Source organism: Onychostoma macrolepis, chromosome 06, assembly GCF_012432095.1.
Source record: "Onychostoma macrolepis isolate SWU-2019 chromosome 06, ASM1243209v1, whole genome shotgun sequence".
Classification (NCBI taxonomy): Eukaryota; Metazoa; Chordata; class Actinopteri; order Cypriniformes; family Cyprinidae; genus Onychostoma; species Onychostoma macrolepis.
The window spans coordinates 19,333,664-19,352,513 of record NC_081160.1 but is presented as its reverse complement, the minus strand read 5'-3'; the positions used below and the strand labels follow the sequence as shown (position 1 = coordinate 19,352,513).

The 18,850-nt window shown below is 35.9% G+C and overlaps 2 protein-coding genes across 22 annotated transcripts in view; one reads left to right on the top strand and one right to left on the bottom strand.

Annotated features, from left to right (window-relative positions):
• dock7 (dedicator of cytokinesis 7) overlaps nucleotides 1-18,850 on the bottom strand; it is a 50,025-nt gene that overhangs the window by 28,253 nt on the left and 2,922 nt on the right. For all 21 annotated transcript variants that reach the window (XM_058780076.1, XM_058780059.1, XM_058780064.1 and 18 more), the window contains exons 2-17: nucleotides 17,814-17,916; nucleotides 17,471-17,646; nucleotides 17,076-17,144; nucleotides 15,646-15,775; nucleotides 15,299-15,511; nucleotides 15,116-15,201; nucleotides 14,965-15,031; nucleotides 14,368-14,517; nucleotides 13,833-13,913; nucleotides 13,571-13,733; nucleotides 13,248-13,390; nucleotides 12,984-13,077; nucleotides 12,729-12,891; nucleotides 3,486-3,603; nucleotides 3,290-3,360; nucleotides 2,938-3,076 (exon numbers count right to left, since the gene is read on the bottom strand). In XM_058780076.1, coding sequence (XP_058636059.1) covers nucleotides 2,938-3,076; nucleotides 3,290-3,360; nucleotides 3,486-3,603; nucleotides 12,729-12,891; nucleotides 12,984-13,077; nucleotides 13,248-13,390; nucleotides 13,571-13,733; nucleotides 13,833-13,913; nucleotides 14,368-14,517; nucleotides 14,965-15,031; nucleotides 15,116-15,201; nucleotides 15,299-15,511; nucleotides 15,646-15,775; nucleotides 17,076-17,144; nucleotides 17,471-17,646; nucleotides 17,814-17,916 — 1,966 coding nt within the window. The remainder of the gene's footprint in view (nucleotides 1-2,937; nucleotides 3,077-3,289; nucleotides 3,361-3,485; nucleotides 3,604-12,728; nucleotides 12,892-12,983; nucleotides 13,078-13,247; nucleotides 13,391-13,570; nucleotides 13,734-13,832; nucleotides 13,914-14,367; nucleotides 14,518-14,964; nucleotides 15,032-15,115; nucleotides 15,202-15,298; nucleotides 15,512-15,645; nucleotides 15,776-17,075; nucleotides 17,145-17,470; nucleotides 17,647-17,813; nucleotides 17,917-18,850) is intronic.
• On the top strand, nucleotides 6,140-9,839 carry angptl3 (angiopoietin-like 3). The gene is made up of 7 exons (XM_058780084.1): nucleotides 6,140-6,870; nucleotides 7,120-7,230; nucleotides 7,651-7,768; nucleotides 7,853-7,966; nucleotides 8,044-8,139; nucleotides 8,320-8,592; nucleotides 8,677-9,839. The coding sequence occupies exons 1-7, from the start codon at nucleotides 6,361-6,363 to the stop codon at nucleotides 8,850-8,852; spliced, it is 1,398 nt and encodes a 465-aa protein (XP_058636067.1). The 5' UTR covers nucleotides 6,140-6,360; the 3' UTR covers nucleotides 8,853-9,839.

The following is an 18,850-nucleotide window of genomic DNA, read 5'->3' as shown; positions in this document are numbered from 1 at the left end:
AAATATTTAATCAAAACAATATGGTGAATATTAACAGTTTTATTTTAAAATGTTATTTCTTCTAGTGATGGCAACGCTGAATTTTCAGCAACCACTACTCAGGGGTTAAAGCAAAAAAAAAATCCTGAGCCTGAACTTTTTTTCCGAGGGTTGGGGGGTTGCAGGGGTGGACACATACACAGGGTTATTTGGCGAACAAACAAACGAGAAAAAATTTAAAATGATTTTCCTTGAAACTACCTGATAAATACACTAATAAAACAAAATGGTACAAATTAGTGATCGACCGATATTGTTTTTTTTATAACCGATACCAATTATTTGCATGTTTATGTGCCCGATAACCGATATGCAGAACCGATATTTATTTACTGTTATAAAGTAAATAAATAACTGAGTGAAGTAAGTCCATACTTCACTTAGGGTTTTCCTTCTTTCAGTCATCTTAACAACAACAAAAAAGGTTGAAAATCAACAGTCTTTCATGTTAAATTTAATCTTCATATTACAACAATAAAAACATTTTGTTTATAAAAAGCATCATCAGCAACACTGATATTAACAATAAGCAAAGGAATGTCTAATGTTTTCAAATGGAGAAAATAAAGGACAGGAGTCATATCAACTTCATTTTAAACTGCAGTTTTAGGTTTATAAGCTGTTTAATAGGCTAAAGAATGAAGAATAATTCACTGTATAATGTTAATTCACTGAATAATATTCTCTGGAATATTGAAATAGGCTGTAACAAACAAAACATCATATTTTATTGCATTTCTCAACTGGTATGTTACCAGAATTATTCATATGTTTTTGTCATTCTAGATTATGAAATGCCTGCTGATAGCGTGGTTTATCTATGAATTTAACGTTACACAGAACTATACTCAAACTGCGATCGCTCGCGGAGATAATAAATAATACATTTCCATAGAGATGTATTTATTTAGATGTTTATTGGCGAAATAATGGTAATATAGTAAATGTTAATATAATTTAGCATTTTAAACAAGTGAATCTTGTTAAAAGTTACATGCGGTGGCCGTGCTGAGTGAACAGCAATATGAAACGGCTTCACGAGACTAATGATGAGCAAATATACAACAGAGAGAGAATTAAATTCAGCGCTTTTATTTCCAACATGCGCTCATTCATGGCTGTATTATTTAATTCAGGCAAAGTTATGTCTTTATTGGGTGAGGACTTGACAGATTATTTTACGTGACTCCGTGTGTTCGTCTCTCTTTCTTAGAGCCAAGCTGCATAAACTGCATATCAGGCATTTATGTAATACATCTAATTTGTGCATTAATGCCTGTTATGTTAAATAAAGTTTACTAACTACAGCAAATCAAGTACCTGTGCATGCCGTTGTTGTTGTCTCGTCTCCCCTCAGATGCGCAACAATGGCGATCCTGCGCGCAATTCTCAAAACAACCACAAGATGGCGGCATTTATCGGTGAATCCGATATTACAAAACCGATATCCGATTATGGTAAAATGCTTACATATCGGGAAAAATATCGGTAAATCGATATATCGGTTGATCTCTAGTACAAATAAAGTGCTGCACACGCAAAGAACGCAATGACTGTAGCAACTTTAACATTTGAAAGGATACTATGGCAAAGTTACTGCTTGCTTTATTCTAACTGATTTTTTTTTTTTTTCATGAATATATGATTGACCTGAAGAAAGAAAGCTGTATCATACACTTGGAAAATTATGAGCTAAAAAACAGGTTTTAATATGACTATATTTATATATAAACTAATGTGAGGCAATAATAAAGTATCAAAACCAAGTAATTACATGGTTTTATTGTTAATTACATGGTTTCACTGTTAAAATACATGTAATATGCCTATATTAAAAAATATATCTGCAGAGGGCGTGAACGGCCTAGTGATGTTTCATGTGATTCAACGATGTTAAAATCAATTTAATTTGAATGTTTGGCCACATGCAAAGTCAGAAAGTTTTATTTTGAAATCGCGATGTACAATCAATCACATAATTAGAAATATTTATAAGGTTTATAAATGATTTAAGGCACAGGTTTATAAATGATTTACGTTACAAATCTAGTGAGATAACGCACAGTTTTCCCAGATGAACGTAAACTCACCGCATATGCAGAGGAAGAGTTTAGCCCCTTTCACACATACAGTCTTTACTGGTAAATTAAAATCCTTTTCAAAACTATCGGTAAATTTGTTCTGGCAATCATACAGTTCTTATGGAGATTACGTAATTATTTTGAGCTGTTTACAAAGCTCTGCTGCTTTTTTAATGGCTTTTCTATGTAAATATGGCGCTAGATAGACACCTTTGCAGACACCTCGAAGCTTTTTCAATGTGTTTCAATGTGTCGCGTCTTTTCCATTCCTCTGCTATTATGCTTATCTCGTGTTTATAAGAGCAAACACTTCTGATGGCTAGTAATGTTAGTTTGGTTGAGAGTGAAAGCTGTGTTCCTCTCATACCATTGGTAGGAGAACTAATGAACTCGAACGTGATATCAACAAGTTTTTTTAAATGTAGCCCTGCGTCCCAATGTGCATACTATCCAACCTATCTGCCCTAAATAGTATTGAAAATTACTAATATCACACAGAATTTAGGATGGATATTATGCACATTGGGACACAGGCTCGGACTATCTTTTTTTGCTGCCAAACGCCATACGCCGGAGATCCAGCATGGTGCCGGAGAACTTTAAGCCCTGATTACTGCTGAACACGTGATCCTTCAGAAATAAATGAATATGCTAATTTAGTGCTCAAAAAAACACTTGTGGTTGTGCTGGTTAATATTTTTGTTATTTCTTTAATGAATACAAAGTTCAAAATAAAAGCATTTATTTGAAATATAAATTAATGCTTCCTTGCTAAGTGAAAGTTTTTTTAATTGTGTGTGTTTGGAAAACGACGTACTGTGTATCCAACAGGCGTCTCCAGTGGAGTGTTCTGTTTCTGTTGACAGCTGACATGATAGAAAGTAAAAAGGATGTGATGATGGTCGGTCAGCGAGGCTGGTAGCTTGATTTTAACTTCATCATGGAAATCCGGCGATCTGAGGAAACAACATTTGATATACAGAAAAGAAAAAAAAAAAAAAACAGAAAGAAATTCAATGTCAGTGTCTATAATCCATCTCTTATACAAAAACTCGACCAACACTTGTTTCAAATTCACAAAGAACTGACCCTGCCGCTCCATCTGTTGATGTTTGATCTCATGTTAAAGACTTCTGGGTGGAATCATATAAAAATACAAACAAACTCACCGATTATGATAGACTACAGCAGTGTATGCTTCCTTTGAATACTCTGAACAACTGGATTTCCCAAAGATTACCTAAAGAGTGAAGGAGTGAAGAACTGTAAGCATATTATGCCATTTCCCAAAGTCAAGAGAATGCTTCTCTATGACATGTTTGGTCAAATCAAAACTGTAAATTGATTTGCACTGTCAAAACTTACAGGCATAGCATTGCTAGGATCTTCCCCATTCATGAACTGTACTTTCACTGTAATGTTACGGGCTGAGCCTTGACGGTTAGCAAAGTTCAGGCTCTGTGGGTCCACATACAGCAGGTTCCTACACACACAGGTAGACAAAGAAAGAAATTGTTTAAACATCAAAAGTCTGATGCTCTTATTCAATAAAACAAGGTTGGAATCTAATTTTCATTTTTTAAATATATTTAGAAGTTCCAGTAAGTTTTCTAAATCTTAAATTCAATGATTTGATAATTTTATGTGTAATTAACTTTAGAAATGTTTTTTTTCCTGTTGTCACAGACGATTTCTTAAAGAGTTCCTTAAAGTTTGGAATGACATGACGGTGAATAATTAATGACAGAATTTTCATTTTTGGGTGAACTATCCCTTTAACTGAAATTAATTATATTTAAAAAATAAAATAGAAATGTGTCCATGAAAAAATAAAATAAAATGAAATCAACAGTCCCTTATTAAAATGTACAGGAAACAACAAATCAATTTAATAATAGCATTAAAAACAACAAAAAAAAAATGTACACCAAGTTTCACACTTCAAAAACAATTTCTGGTCACATGTGAAAATGTCTTTAACGTTAATCCCCATTGATCTTTTCATTGCATAGATGTTTGTTGCACAGCTGTTTCCGTTACAGTAGCTGCAGGAACGGACAGAAATACTGCAGTGACGTGGAACACACTCTCCTGGGAGACCACGCAGACTGCAAAGGTCACAGACTTTCCAAGGAGCACAGATCTCCCATGCACTCTCAATATTACCTCCTCTCTAATGTGGTGCAAAAGTTACTTTTATTTCAGACTATGATCTTTTGTTCGAGTTGTAAAGGGAAAAAATGAGTAAGGGAGACTTTTACATTGTGCACTCAAATCATCAACAGTTTGATATTCCATGAAAATATTTAAAATGTTTCAATATTAGTTGCATTTGAACACACATACATGCAAAAAAAGAGAGATGCAATAAATTAAAAATGTGGTGCAATTCCAGTTAAGTTCTATTTAGTTCAGGAAACCCATCAAACAATAACGGTTAATCATTTTCTATTTGGTGCAGGGTGTAAGAAGGGGCACTGCAGACCTCCCATATCACTGACACACAAGCTTCTACACCCTGAATGGCCTCTAGGTACACAATGGGAGTCTGGTCGTGTTTGCTGTGTCCACAAGTATGGATTGAGGCCAAACTGTCCGCACCTGTCTGAACAGGAGCAGTTAGTCTGAGTGTGCAGCAGAGCAATGATAATACATCACTGCAGCAGCACAGAAGACATAAAACAAGTTAGCTGGCAGGAAAAAAAAAAAAAAATACTTTTACTCAACAGCTTTCCAAGATAGTTTCAAACAGAGTTTCAACAACACATTATATGTATCTAACCACAGTACGGACTTTAATCAGATAATGAGCATATAAGTATGGTCAACCATTCAAAATGCATTATGTATTAAAAAATGTAATAACAGCTAACAATGTGCTAAATATTTCAAATTAGCTGAATGTCGCCATGTTAAATGTATTTTTATTTTAAATGTATTTACAAAACAAAATCTGTCTGCAAAAGTGTTAAAGAGTGGACATTGTTCCACAATTAAAAGATTAATCAATTCAATAGCTCAAAAATAGTAACAGGTTCAATAGTTTATCAGCAAGTTCCATATTAAGGGGGTTTGCAAACATTTGGCCATGACTCATCCCCATTACAAGCTGCTAAGTTTAAACATTTAAATCACAGCACATGTAAACAAAGAAAACTAAGGCTAAAACATTTACTGAACAATGAACATTGTTGCTGCAAATTCTTACAATTAAAACTCTTCACCAATGTAACATTACCTAAATGGCTGACATAGATGAGATTGTGTTGAAATATATATGCGTCTATGAATACAGCTGTCATGAAGTTGCATTATACCTGTATAGTTTATTGAAAACTGAAAGCCTAGTAATTTTTTGTAAAAATGAGAATTTAATCTTAAAAAAAAAAAAAATCAAACTGTTTAAAAAAAAAAAAAAATTCTAGTATGTGAGAAAGCGAAAATACTTGGCAAGTTAAATTCTTCCTAAACTACTGGCCCGACCAGGCCAACAGAAAGGGAAAAAATAAAAATAAATAAATAAATACAAATCTCCTGCTGAAGCCTGAAGGGAGATTAATATGAAGCAGCAGTAAATAAAAAGCCTGTACATATCAGTGCAAATGGCACAAACTCCCCCAACTTCAGTCATCACTCATTTCTATTACCGCCTAAGCCGAACCGTCCTGAGATTCAGTGACGATTCTGCTTGTACATGCAGACCCTCTCTCAGTGGCACCTGAGAGTGATGCTTCGCTGATTCAGGAGACCATTAAATCAAAGCCAGAACCATAAATTGCACACTTTTATTATTAATTCCCATCCAGTGGTACATGCACAGTGCACCAAGTGGCCGTGGTGATGATTTGATCGATCAGCAGGATGATTCATCAGCATCGTTCATCTTTGCTTATCAGAGGCAACCAGGGGCCAGGTTATGGATGTGTGTGTGTGTGTGTGGCTGTGTGTGGCTGGCTGGCTGTGTGTGTGTGTAAAACTGTAAATTGTCTGCACCAAGTAAACTTTCCAGATTGGGAGGAGGACGCTCAAGCACAGCCAGCTTAATAATTACCAAATGGTCCCTCCCCCTCTCAGTGTAGCTGTATATATTTTGAGGAATCTCTGCTGTTTTTGGTGTTGTTCTCAGAGTAGGAGATGAGAGGAGTAGCGAGAAAGGGAGGCTAAAAGAGACGAGTACAAAGACAGGCATTGGGAACGGACTGACTCGGTGAACAAATCTGCCTTTAAACCACCTGACAAGATGTTGATTTTCCTGCTTTTTTGGCTAAGCTTGTCAACAACAAGCGCAGCTCCCAATCTAAAGAAAGCACCCACAGAGGCACCTCTTCTTGTCACCGCACCGCCAACTGAGGCTAGATCCCGCTTTGCCATGTTAGATGACGTACGACTCCTTGCTAACGGTCTTCTCCAGCTCGGCCAGAGCCTCCGAGAGTTTGTGCACAAGACCAAGTCTCAGATCAACGACATCTTCCAGAAGCTCAACATCTTTGATCGCTCCTTCTACCAGCTCTCGGTGGTCACCAGTGAAATCAAAGAGGAAGAGGAGAAGTTGAAGGAGACGACCATATTTTTGAAGGCAAATAATGAGGAGATCAGAAACTTGTCATTGGAAATCAACTCCAAAATCAACAACATCCTTCAAGAGCGAAGTCAGTTGCACAGCAAGGTTGGAGGGCTGGAGGAGAAGCTGAAGGGCTTGTCTCAGAGCATGATGCCTCTGGAGCAACTTCAAGAGATCACTGCTTTGAAGGTGAGTCCAGTAAGGTAAATTCTGAACTTTTATTGTAAATGGAAACCATTCAATCTCACATTATAATTACAGGGCTTTACAATACCGATTTTAAAGTGAATGTCTAAAACTGCATGTAAATCACACTTGATGGCAAGAGCAAAAACTAAATCAATGCATATCAATAAAACGGATTATATATCTGTACAGGCATCTGTTCCAGTTGAATCCAGTTATGCATTTACTGCATTAACAACTTGTCTATTGCAGGATGTGATTGAAACACAAGAAAGGACCATTACAGATCTGCTTAAATCTGTTAAAGAGCAACACGAACAGCTCAATTACCAGAAGACCAAAATTAAGAGTCTTGAGGATAAGGTATTCATCTTTGTTTCTATAATATTAATGTTATTTGTATTCTAAATTAAGGATAATGAATTTTGAATTTATCATTCAAAGCATTTATTTAAAAGGGTCCCCACATCTTTAACAAATGAATTTCCATTTACAATACACATCTAATTGAGATTGCAATAAGAAAAATCTCTAGCTGACAAAATATTTTGTATATTTAATTCATTTTTAAAATGTATTTTACTTTAAGAATTTGATTTGAATATACTGTAAAATAAACTGATTAAAGTCATATTTTTAATGAATTAGATTTTAATAATGTCAAGTACTAAGAAATTCTATTGAATATAAAATAAAGAATATTGATTGAATTTAAAATAATTTTCAGTGTAACTCTCCTGGCTTTATTTGCATTCACTGAGAATAAATATTATTTTATTTCAGGTGAACTATGACTCCTTTCAAGACACAGTTGAAAAAGCTTTGGATTTAAATCCAGAAACACTTGACCCTTTTCGTTACTTAACAATGAACTCCACCAATGGAACTGCAGAAATAAACGGTAAGAACAGCACAAAATCAATTAGCAATTTAAAACACTGCTTTAATAAATCCAAAATCATCAACTGTGTGTTCTGCTGCATAGACTTTCCAATGGATTGCAGTGATGTGTTCAAAAGAAGCCAAAGGACCAGTGGAATTTACCCAATCAAACCCAATCAATCTGAGCCTTTCTATGTTTACTGTGAGATAAGTGCTGGTAAGAGTCCAGTAATGTACATCTAATCACCATACTTCCCACTGATATCAGTTACAAAAACAGCATTTTATTTTAAGATGGTGCAGCCACAGTCATTCAGAGGAGGGAGGATGGTTCTGTTGATTTTGACCAGTCATGGGAAAAATACGAATATGGATTTGGCAAACTGGAAAGTAAGTATGCGCTTTTTTGTCATGTCAGATGCTTTCTTCTCTATCACTGCAACTGTGCTTATCTCAGTTCACACAGACTTTAAAAGAAGAAACTGCTTTGATCATCTATGAGCAGCTTATGAATTTGTATTACAATGCATCTTCAGATGTTGATTAAGCGGAAATATCTTTGTGTTACAGAGGAGTTCTGGCTTGGCTTGGCGAAGATTTATTCCATTACTCAACAAGGACAATACATTTTACACATTGAACTGGAAGACTGGAAGGAGGAAAAGAGATTCATAGAGTACACGTTCACCCTGGAAGGTCCTGCATCTGATTACGCTCTTCACGTGGCACCTCTGTCTGGAGATCTGCCTGATGCCATGAGCAACCACACAGGCATGAAGTTCTCAACCAAGGACAGAGACAACGATAATCATGACGAGTCAAACTGCGCCCGCAACTACACAGGTATTACATGGTCAAAATTAATATTTAATATCTCTCAATATACAACAGCACAACCCTTGAATGTTAACTCTTTGATGGTTTCAGGAGGTTGGTGGTTTGACGCATGTGGGGACACCAACTTAAACGGGAGATACGCCTGGATGAGGTCGAGGACTCGGCACCAGCGCAGAAAAGGAATCTACTGGAAGCCAGCCAAAGGAAGCTCCTATACCCTCAAATACACAAAGATCACCATCAGACCATCAACCCAGTTTCAATAATCCCTGACCCTATACTCTCCATTGGGTAATTCAGAATCAGTCAAGAGGGGTCACACTGGCAACAGACACTGGACAACAAAGTTTTTCCCTTTCTCTACAGACAGTAGAAACTGAATTATGCAACTGCAACAGGTCATTGACTCTGGTGGAGGGTAAAAACCAAGTCAAAGGGGTATTGCAACATGCATGTGTTAGTTCAGAATCTTCATAGGTCATCAACTTGCAGCTTGCTGATCAAGAAAAGTTGTTAGAAAAACTAATATTGAACAGGTTAAAACGGCATAATCGCACAGAGGATCACATCTCTGGAACAGGATTTGATGCATGTTATCAAAAGTCAACAATAAGTTTGTAGACTATGTGGATAATATTATAGAACTACATTGCACTCAACTATAGAGCTTCTCAATGTCATTTCACATACAGTATGTTAACTTGAAGTTTTTAAGTATTTAAGCAATTTACACAAATGAGCAACAGTAGAAAAGCAATGGGTAACACTTTGTAATAACTTTCATTAAATCATGACTGCAATGCTTATGAACACATGCCTATATTATATTATCATATTTGTAATTTTGATATTGAAAATTATTACAAAGTGTTACCAAGAAATGTGCTATTATGGTTGAAGTTGGATCTTTTGCTTGTCTCTTTCTGTTACTGAGTCATATTGACTCCTGGTTATGCTTTGTACATACTCAGCTGTACTGTATACTGTATATTTAGTTTACACAATGTTTCTCAAATGGTAGTCAGGTGCATCATATTTATAGCAACACATTTAGACAATAAGGCAACTTATACTATACTTGGACTCACATGGCAAACCTTTTTTTTAAGTGGTAATAATTGTAAATTTCACTGCATAATTAAAAGAAATTCGAGCAATATATTCTCAAAGGAAACAGTATATGAACATCTTCACTGCAGGCTCACATAACTGAAATAAACCAGTTTCCAGACAGTTTAAGACTGCTGTTTGTTAATGGGGGAGGAAAAAACCTAATTTAACCGATAATAAATACATAATCCAGCAGGAGGATCGAGCTTAACCTGTATGAGAAATCAACCCTTCATAATTAACATTGATTATATGACCTGCATATACAACAACAGACATGACAAGTGTGATAAATCCAGAATATGCATGTTGTCTGCAGTAAATCATGTCCCAATCTGCCCAGTCAGCATCATCTAAATCAAGGCTGACTATGCGGCATGTCCGGAGGAAGATAACAAAGTTGGCACAGGCTGAGAGCGGACAAACATGCCCTCTGAATGACAGGTTATGTCAACATGCAGAGGATAAGCATCTTTGTCTGGTCAACCTTGACTAAATTAGTAAGCTTAAATAGCAGGGTTAGACCATACAGTGAAGGCCATCTGCTCACACAGAGAGTGCTCTGGTTACTTAGCAATAAGAAAAGGTGAGACAAGGCATTTCTAAAAGAAAAAAAATGTTTGTGTTGGTGTGCAAGGCCAATTTATTTGATCTAGACCGGTGGTTCTAAGAAAACGCTTGCCTGAAACACCTCCTTTCTAATCCTGCCATTATTTCAGTGACTTAGCAATGTCGCCATGATACACATTTTCATAATGCCTGGATAGTGGCTGCTTTGGCCTGCCCTCAGACAGTTCAAGGGCAAAAAAAAAACATTATTTGGACTTCCAATAATTATGCCATAGTTATCATAGTTGCACACAAAGCCTTGGGAGTTGAAACCCAATAATGGTAAGGGGAGTAATATTTGAGACACGCACATTTAACAACCCCAACAGACTGTACCAGATGACCAACTAGAGCCGACTGGACTCTTCAGAAAGGCAAGCTTTACAAAAACAGGAACTAAAACAGAGCCTATTAGGCAGAGAGTGAAAAGACGCGCTGCAGCAATATACGGTCTGTGAAAAATAATGTGCTTTTTGAACTAACCCTAACTTGTAAATAAGCACAAAATTCACATTAAAAAAAGTCATTGGTTAAAAAGTGTAGAAACACTGAAGACAATTCAGCTCTTAAAATTTCTGAAATCCTGAAATGTAATTATTTCAGATTGAATTAATTTAGTTACTTAAAGTTACAAAAATTAGGTGTGTCCATAGATTAATCTTTGAAAACAAAGTTAGGGCTAGGGCTGCCCTATATTAGGGCTGCTTGTAAGGTCCCAGCTCTATATCAAATCCCAAAAGCAACAACATATGGTGCTAATTAGGGCTGCAACAACGAATCGATTAAATCGATAAAAATCGATTACTAAAAGCGTTGGCAACGAATTTCATAATCGATTCGTTGTGTCGCGCGACGCGAGACGTTTGATTATTAAAAAAAAAAAAACTTTAGTTGAGCGCGGAGCGGAGTGAACACACTCGGTCTCTCGCGCACGGATGGTAGCAGAGTTTGGCGCCTCATAAATAAAAACAAAAGTAAAAAAAACAAACAAAAACGAGCGGAGGTAGAGGAAAGATACATGGCGGAGGCAGAGAAATCCGTGCGACCCAAGTCATCCAAGGTGTGGGAGCAGGGGCGGCGTTTGCGTATGGCAGAGTATGGCAGTTGCCATACCCTAGCCCAGTCAGGTGCTGTGAAAAATTATCCAAACTTGAGTCGCTTATAATTCGTTTTATTATTTTAAATCAGAGAGTTTTAAAAATAGTAAACCAATGATAAGCATTAAAATAACTTGTCAGTAAAACTGTGAACGCCATTGGATCATCGAGCTCTCAGCGAGACCTCGTAACTTCACCCGCCTCCGTTCAGATTGACGCGCGCGCACAGCCTGGAGAAGATGAGATCTCTGCTTTTTCGCAATGCAAGGGTGAATAAATAATTGGTGTTTGAATAGTACAGCGTTTTCTTTACTCAAACACTATGTCAGTAAAGGATAATGTTTTTGTGTGTTTGAAGAGTGGAGAAGAATTAGTTATTTGCCGTCTATATACGTTTTAAATATCCTGTGCATTATGTGCATAAGCGCTTAATTTGAGATTTTGGCCAAGTGTATTAAACAACAAGAAAAAACTAAGCGCCCATATAGCTACAATCAAAGTTATATAACCTGTAAAAGTTGATGAAAGCATAATGCACTTGCTGCTTCAGATAACAGTTACAGCCGTTCTAATGACAGACAAAACACTCCATCTCCGTCATTCTCTGGTCAAAAACATTATTAACTCCATTGAGCTTGATTTTCATATAATGTTAAGTGCAAGTGTCTGATACAATACCAACGCTAACGACGCAGTGTTGTTAAATTATTTAATTTTTTGCACTCCCCCCCAAAAAAGTCTATATATTTGGCAGATGTAAAGCATACATGTGTATGTTTTTTGTGTTAGTCCATTTTTATTTTATTATTATTATAACAGCTCAGGGATGTTCAAGGAGCAACATGTTTGTGCACTTTCTAAAGATTTTAGTTCTGTTTTTGAATAAAGGGTTGGAAATGAATGCTTTTCTTTTTTTTCTTTTTTTAATCCGATTCATCAATTAATCGAAAAAATAATCGACAGATTAATCGATTATTAAAATAATCGTTAGTTGCAGCCCTAGTGCTAATATACATTAGAGATGTGCTGTACTACTACTACTGAAATACCATGATCCTTACCTTTATTCTCCTTATCAAAACTTTCCTCTTTTCTGAATCTTTAAAATATTGGTTTCTAGGACACTGTCAGTCCAGAAATTGTAGAGTTTTTAAAAGTTTAGCTTAAATGTGTGCTATAAATAACAAGTGCTACACATCAAACATCTACATTTCAAGTCTCACTTGAATAGGGTAATATTAGCGAATATGGTAACTTTGAATATTATTGTGAACAGTGGGTGGGCGGGCCAAAAAGGTTGAAAATTACTGATCATGACATTTATACCTGTAAGTGGTGTTGGGCACATAAATGTCCCTGGCAGGGAACTCCAGGATCTCTTTTGTTGGCCGCACTCTACTATCTGGGTAAGGCTTCACTTGGAGCAGATCAGGTGTCAGGCAATAGTGAGGGTTCTCGGGGGCTGGTGAGATGTCAATCTTCAGCTGGGCTGAGGGCATTTAGTAAATCAGTTACATGACTCACTACACAAATATTAATATTGCCAAAATCTATTGAATAAACATGCCAAAAGAGCTCTACCTGTAATGGGCCTCAGTCTACGCAGAACAGAGGATGGGCGCCTCATGTCAGCTAGGAACTTGTAGAGATCTTCATCACTTAGTCGATCTCCTTCCTAAAATGATATATTAATAAAACAAAAAAAATACATTCAAACGTCAAAAGCAGGAGCATTTATTAGCTTTAGCGGTCTGACCTATGCAACGGCCGATAACTGAAGGACAGTCAACTTTCAATGAACAAGATCAATACTGGGATGTTTTGGTTTTTGAATAACAGCGTGACCTGTTTGAAGAAGTTGGTGACCGTCAGGGTAGCTGGTCTGAAGCTGGTCAGACTGCATGATTCATCTCCGCTGGTGGTTCTCTCCAGCGAACGACGTCCCACAATACTAGAGTTCCTCCGTTCGGACCATGAGCCTTTCCGTTCTGTGTAATAGAGCAAAGTCAAGTACTTAAAACTTCAGTACTATGAGATCAGATCAAATGCTGTGGTATGGCATTAAGAGCAAAAATTAAATATGGGACAACATTCAAATGTTGTAATTTCAAACTAAGTACAAGGACAGGATAAACATGCACAATCATCTGTGTCATTTAAAGACTCACCGGACAGCCCCATCTCCAGCTCTGTGTCTCTCTCTAGGCTGCCAGCACTGTTCACTATATTCATGAGGTGTATGGCCGTCCAGGCAAAGGGCATCCGATAACGCCCTAGTCGCTGGCAGAACTGTTCAGACTGACTGCGCAACTTCTCAAGCTTTTCCTTATTCTGCAGTACCGGAGAAGAGAATATAAAAACAGTAACCATGCTGGGCTGAATTCCACTAGGAGCTGGTGCACAATGTATAAACTGTTATGAATGGCTTACTTTGGCAGCATCTGACTCTTTAAAGACCATGTAAGGCTCTGCACACTCTCCAATGTCTCCCTGCTGAAGAACCTTCTCAAGCTGAAAGCAAACACATGCAACAATGCACTGCTTTAGCGAACACTACTCGAAACACTCAAATTAAGCAATAAATGAACACCAATGCAAACTTAAAATCAATGCAATGATCATCAAACATGCAACTACAAAAAACTATACACTTCATAAATCCATTAATGCCATATTGACTTGAAAACATTAATGCATGCACTAATAATATAAATACATAATTATAAAATATATAAAGTCTTCAGAGTCACATGATCCTTCAGAAACCATTCTAATATGTTGATATAATGCTCAAAAAAGATTACTTATTGTTGATCTTAATTTTTTTGTTTTTTCAATATTTTTGTGGAAATTATAATTTTTTTCTGGGATTCATTGATAAACGGAAAGTTCAAAAGAACAACATATATTCTGCTCATGAATAGGGCTCTGAATGTTAAGAAGGATGCTGAATGATGTAACCAACCTTGATAACAAGGAAGACGTCTTGAGAAGGGTAGGTGATTGAAAAGACAGCAGAGCGGGCCAGGGTGGAGATAGCAGCAGAAGGGATGTGCGGACGCAGCATGGCCTTCGTTTGCTCAGAGTTCAAATCGAAGTAAAAGTTCTCTGATATCTGAGGATGAAGACAGGAGAACGTTAGGATGTCGGAGGGAGTGCTAAGGAACAAATAAAATCTTTGAACAGGTGACTACTACCCTCTAGTGTTGAAATCAGTTAGCAACATCATATGACATTTCCTTTAGACATAAATGTAACTTGTATTTGAATGTATCTTTTGGAAATCCATGCGGTAAAAAAAGAAAAAAACTAATTTATTCCCATCAAAATTGGTTTTATAAATGCAATTTTAAAAGACACAATTAAAAAAAAAAAAAAAGAAGAAAAGAAAAAAAAAAAAAGAAATTCTCTTCTGATTTTCAAGTTTGATGTAATATCCATTGTGTATATTTTCATGGCACCATAATTCACTTTAACAGTGATTAATTAATTAATATTCATTATTTTATATTCTTACACAACTTTGAACTTGTACATCACACAGGGAATTATAACAGCTTACCTTTTTCTTTTCTTTGATATCATATAAGGCCAAACTTGCAAATATTGGCTCAATTTCTATCTCAAACCTTAAAAGGAAGAAGAGAATCATATCAGCAACGTTGTAACCATTAGCATTACATTTCAGTCCACAAAAGCTGTTCCCCACTTACTTCAAGGACAAGCACTTGACAAGAAGCCTTTGACCAAAATGTTCTTTTGGAACATCAGGCACACAGTGGCGCTCAATGGGTTCATCCTTACATGAGAAAAAAAGATTAATGCAAGAAGTGTTTTGGTAATCCATACTTTTAGACACAATATTGGAAATATTGAAACAAAATGTCATACTCTACCTCATCCAAAGCAGGATGCAGTGCGAAGAGCTCTCGATGGCGGTTTGACTTGCGCTGGTCCTCATTGTGGCGGTCGATTTCCTCATTGGGTACTCGATCCAGAAGGTGAGGCAGCAGAGCATCAGGCTGAGAGTTCTTCAGGTCAAATATACTGCAAGCCCAGCTGCCACGTGGAGTGTCATCAATTGACATGGACCTTCGCTTCAGATCATCCTGTGACATGCAAAAGTCAGTGTTTATATTCAGTGAATTCAAAAAGAAACTCACAGGGATATTGTGCGATTATTCTACTGGGCTTAACTAAAAAATATTTATATAACACACAACAGTAGCAAAGACAGGTCTACCTGATCATCTTGATAGCTGCTGTGATCTGGCAACTCGTCAGACTCAAAAACCTGCTTGGGTAAACCTCTCTGCCTCTCCTTCTGCTTATCCAAAGTGTTGGGATTAAATGCGGTGCCCAACTTGTGGTACCTGTGCATCAAAAATACTTTATTACCTGTATGCTAATCAGTATACAAAATGAGACATAATAAAATGAACTGATTAAATGTTCCATCCAAATTTCCCCTCATGTACATGCAATGATAAAATTTAAATGTAATTTGTTAAGCCTTTTTTTTAATAAAAAATAAATAAACAAATAAATAATTTACACGGAAAGCATTTCTATGACATAATTAGGCATTCAAAAAATAAAAATGTAAACCTAAATTAATTTCTTATTTCTTTCTTTCTTTCTTTTTTTTTTTTGAATTAAAGAAACTTATCCGTTTAACCACAGCAACAAAAACAAAACAAAAAGTGAATGCAAGTGTTCATGTCATTTGTTTCAAGACTTTTTTTAAATAAATAAAAATTGACATGGAAAGCATTTTTATGACATAATCAGGCATTTAAAAAAAAAAAAAATGTATGCCTAAACTTATTTCTTTTTCTTGGAATTAAAAGACTTATCTGTTTAATCATAGCAAAAAAATGTGAATACGTGTGTTAAGTAATAGCTAATTAAAATGAATCACTACTACTAATTTTAAATAAAACAAAAAAATATCTATTATTTTTTTAAATAATTTATCACTAAAGCATTAAGCATTATTTTATGAAATGAGTATTTTACATAGTAATGTTAAAATGTAGTTCAGTGGTGCTTTTTCACTGATGGATAAAATTACACAAATTCAGTTCACATAATTATATGTGAAAGATTGTAAACTTTCAACCTTAATGACAGTAATTACTTTACTTCCATTTACTTTTCTCGCAATGACTGGGTAAAAATAATCAGTATGTGTTTGGATTACTATCCATGGTTATTCAGTGACAACCATATGATCTCAGTCAAGATAAGAGTTTGGGCTTATCAATTATGAATCACCAAGGTAACCGATTCACAGTAACTTATGAAGGCCCTATAAATATCTAGGAAGCTGCTTGAGTTTGTCTCCTGAGCAGAGTTAAAAGCCCCAGTGAAAAGTATCATAAAAGCAGCATGTTGGAGAAAGACTGTAGGCAAAATGCACTTGAATTCCTCTTTGTCATTTATGAGCAGGCCCACACAAAATTTGTGCCTGCAGAAATCCACAGACAGCGTTGCAGATACGTCTGCAGGATTGGAACATCCGTTAATCACAAAGAGGTACTCGGAATGTAACACTTTCAGCTCCACTTAACACATTTTCCATATTTAAAACCATGCAACAGAATCCCATGTATCAGGAGAAAAAGGCTGTATGAATTCTAAAGAGAGAACAGATGTAGTAAAGCATCATACTTGCGGTTAACGATGGCCCAGTCCTCAGTGTAAGACCGGGTGCAGTCTCTAACGTGTGAATCATTCTCACTGGAAAATTATTTAAGAGGAGGAACAAGTAAAATATGTTAAAGCAGTATGCCTACACACCATAAGAATAATAAAATGACAGCTGTGATACTACTATTTGTGTGCAAACAATATATACAAATTAATTTATAAGTTAAAAAAAAAAGCCTTTTAGGCATATACATGACTACTGAGATAATCACAGCACAGATTTTAAAACTGTTCACACTGACGATCTGATTTCATTTTGTTCAGTAATACCTCTTGAACTATGTGCATGCTGGTTTGCAGAGACATGCTAATGTATGCCTCAGTTCTTCGAAACAATTCACCCTGAACACACTCACCCGTCTTCAGGCACAGCCTGGCCAAGAGTTCGGCACTCTCTTGGCGTGTAAAGCACTTCAATGTCATCTGGAGGAAACTCGATCAGATCTCTCAGAGGTCCTGACTCTATAAGGGGAGGGTGTGTGATCAAATACTCTTCAAAATCCACTGGCTCTACAGCCTCTGTCAGAGGAATCTGCAGGGAGTAATCCAAAGGGGACAGAAAGAGAATGTGAGAACTGTTGCAGCTATCTTCAAAGAAAGACAGTATCATGATGAAGGGATAATGGTAAATACTTTTGAAGTGTCAATCTCTCAGATTTAAGATAGAAAAGTATATTCTCTTTGAAATGTAGTACTTACAGCATTGCTAGTTGCATTCCCACCCACACTGAGGTTCTTGAGAAGTTGAGGTGAGCCTCCGTACTGACCAGCAATCTGCTTCCTGACCTCAGCTGCTACAGTCCTAGAGAACAAGACAGCGTAGAACGGCATTATAATAGAAAACAGATAAGAATCCCACGACCTGACTGTCATCTCACTCTATGAATGAAATACTCAATTACTATAAACACTAATGTTCAAACGTCAGACATCATATCACATTATATATATATATTTTTTTTTTTTTTTTTTTTTTTTAAATAAACACTGTTCTTTTAAACTCGTCATCAAAGAATCCTGAAAAAACTGCATCACGATTTTCACAAAAAGTAATATTAAGCAGCACATGTTTTTTGATAAGAAGAAATGTTAGAATTACATTTTAAAATTACATTTTAAAATATATTAAAATAGAAAACATACCCTAGTGAATAATAAATATACTTAAATGTATTTGAAATACATTTATTTCATACTTTGTATACTTCAAATACATTTTCATATTTATGTATTTAATAAAATGCCCTGCGATTGTACTTTTAGTATACTAAACTGGTATACTTCAAGTTTGCTAAACTGGAACAACTAATTTTGTACTTAATGCACTTTAATTGTCCGGAAGTAGTGCTGAAGTCCAACTAAAGACATACTTAGTATACTTGATAGTCCTAAAGTGGAACTATTGCAAGTATACTTTAGGTACACTTGAACTATTTTGCATTTAAAGACCGATATTATTCAAAGATCATACAATCCTCATTAAAAGTGACATTAAAACACATATGAGGCTTATTAATAAGAAATGTGCATTGTGCACAAGTAATACTCCAAATAAAGTTTCATTAAAATTTTATATCAGTAAGTCTCAAGTTATCTATCAGTAAATGTTAATAGATTTGAACTATACTTAGTATGAAATAAAAAAATTAATATATTACTTTTTTACTAGGGTAAACTGTAATAATATTGTACTTTTTTGACTTTTTACTGTATTTTTAATCAAATATGCGCTGCCT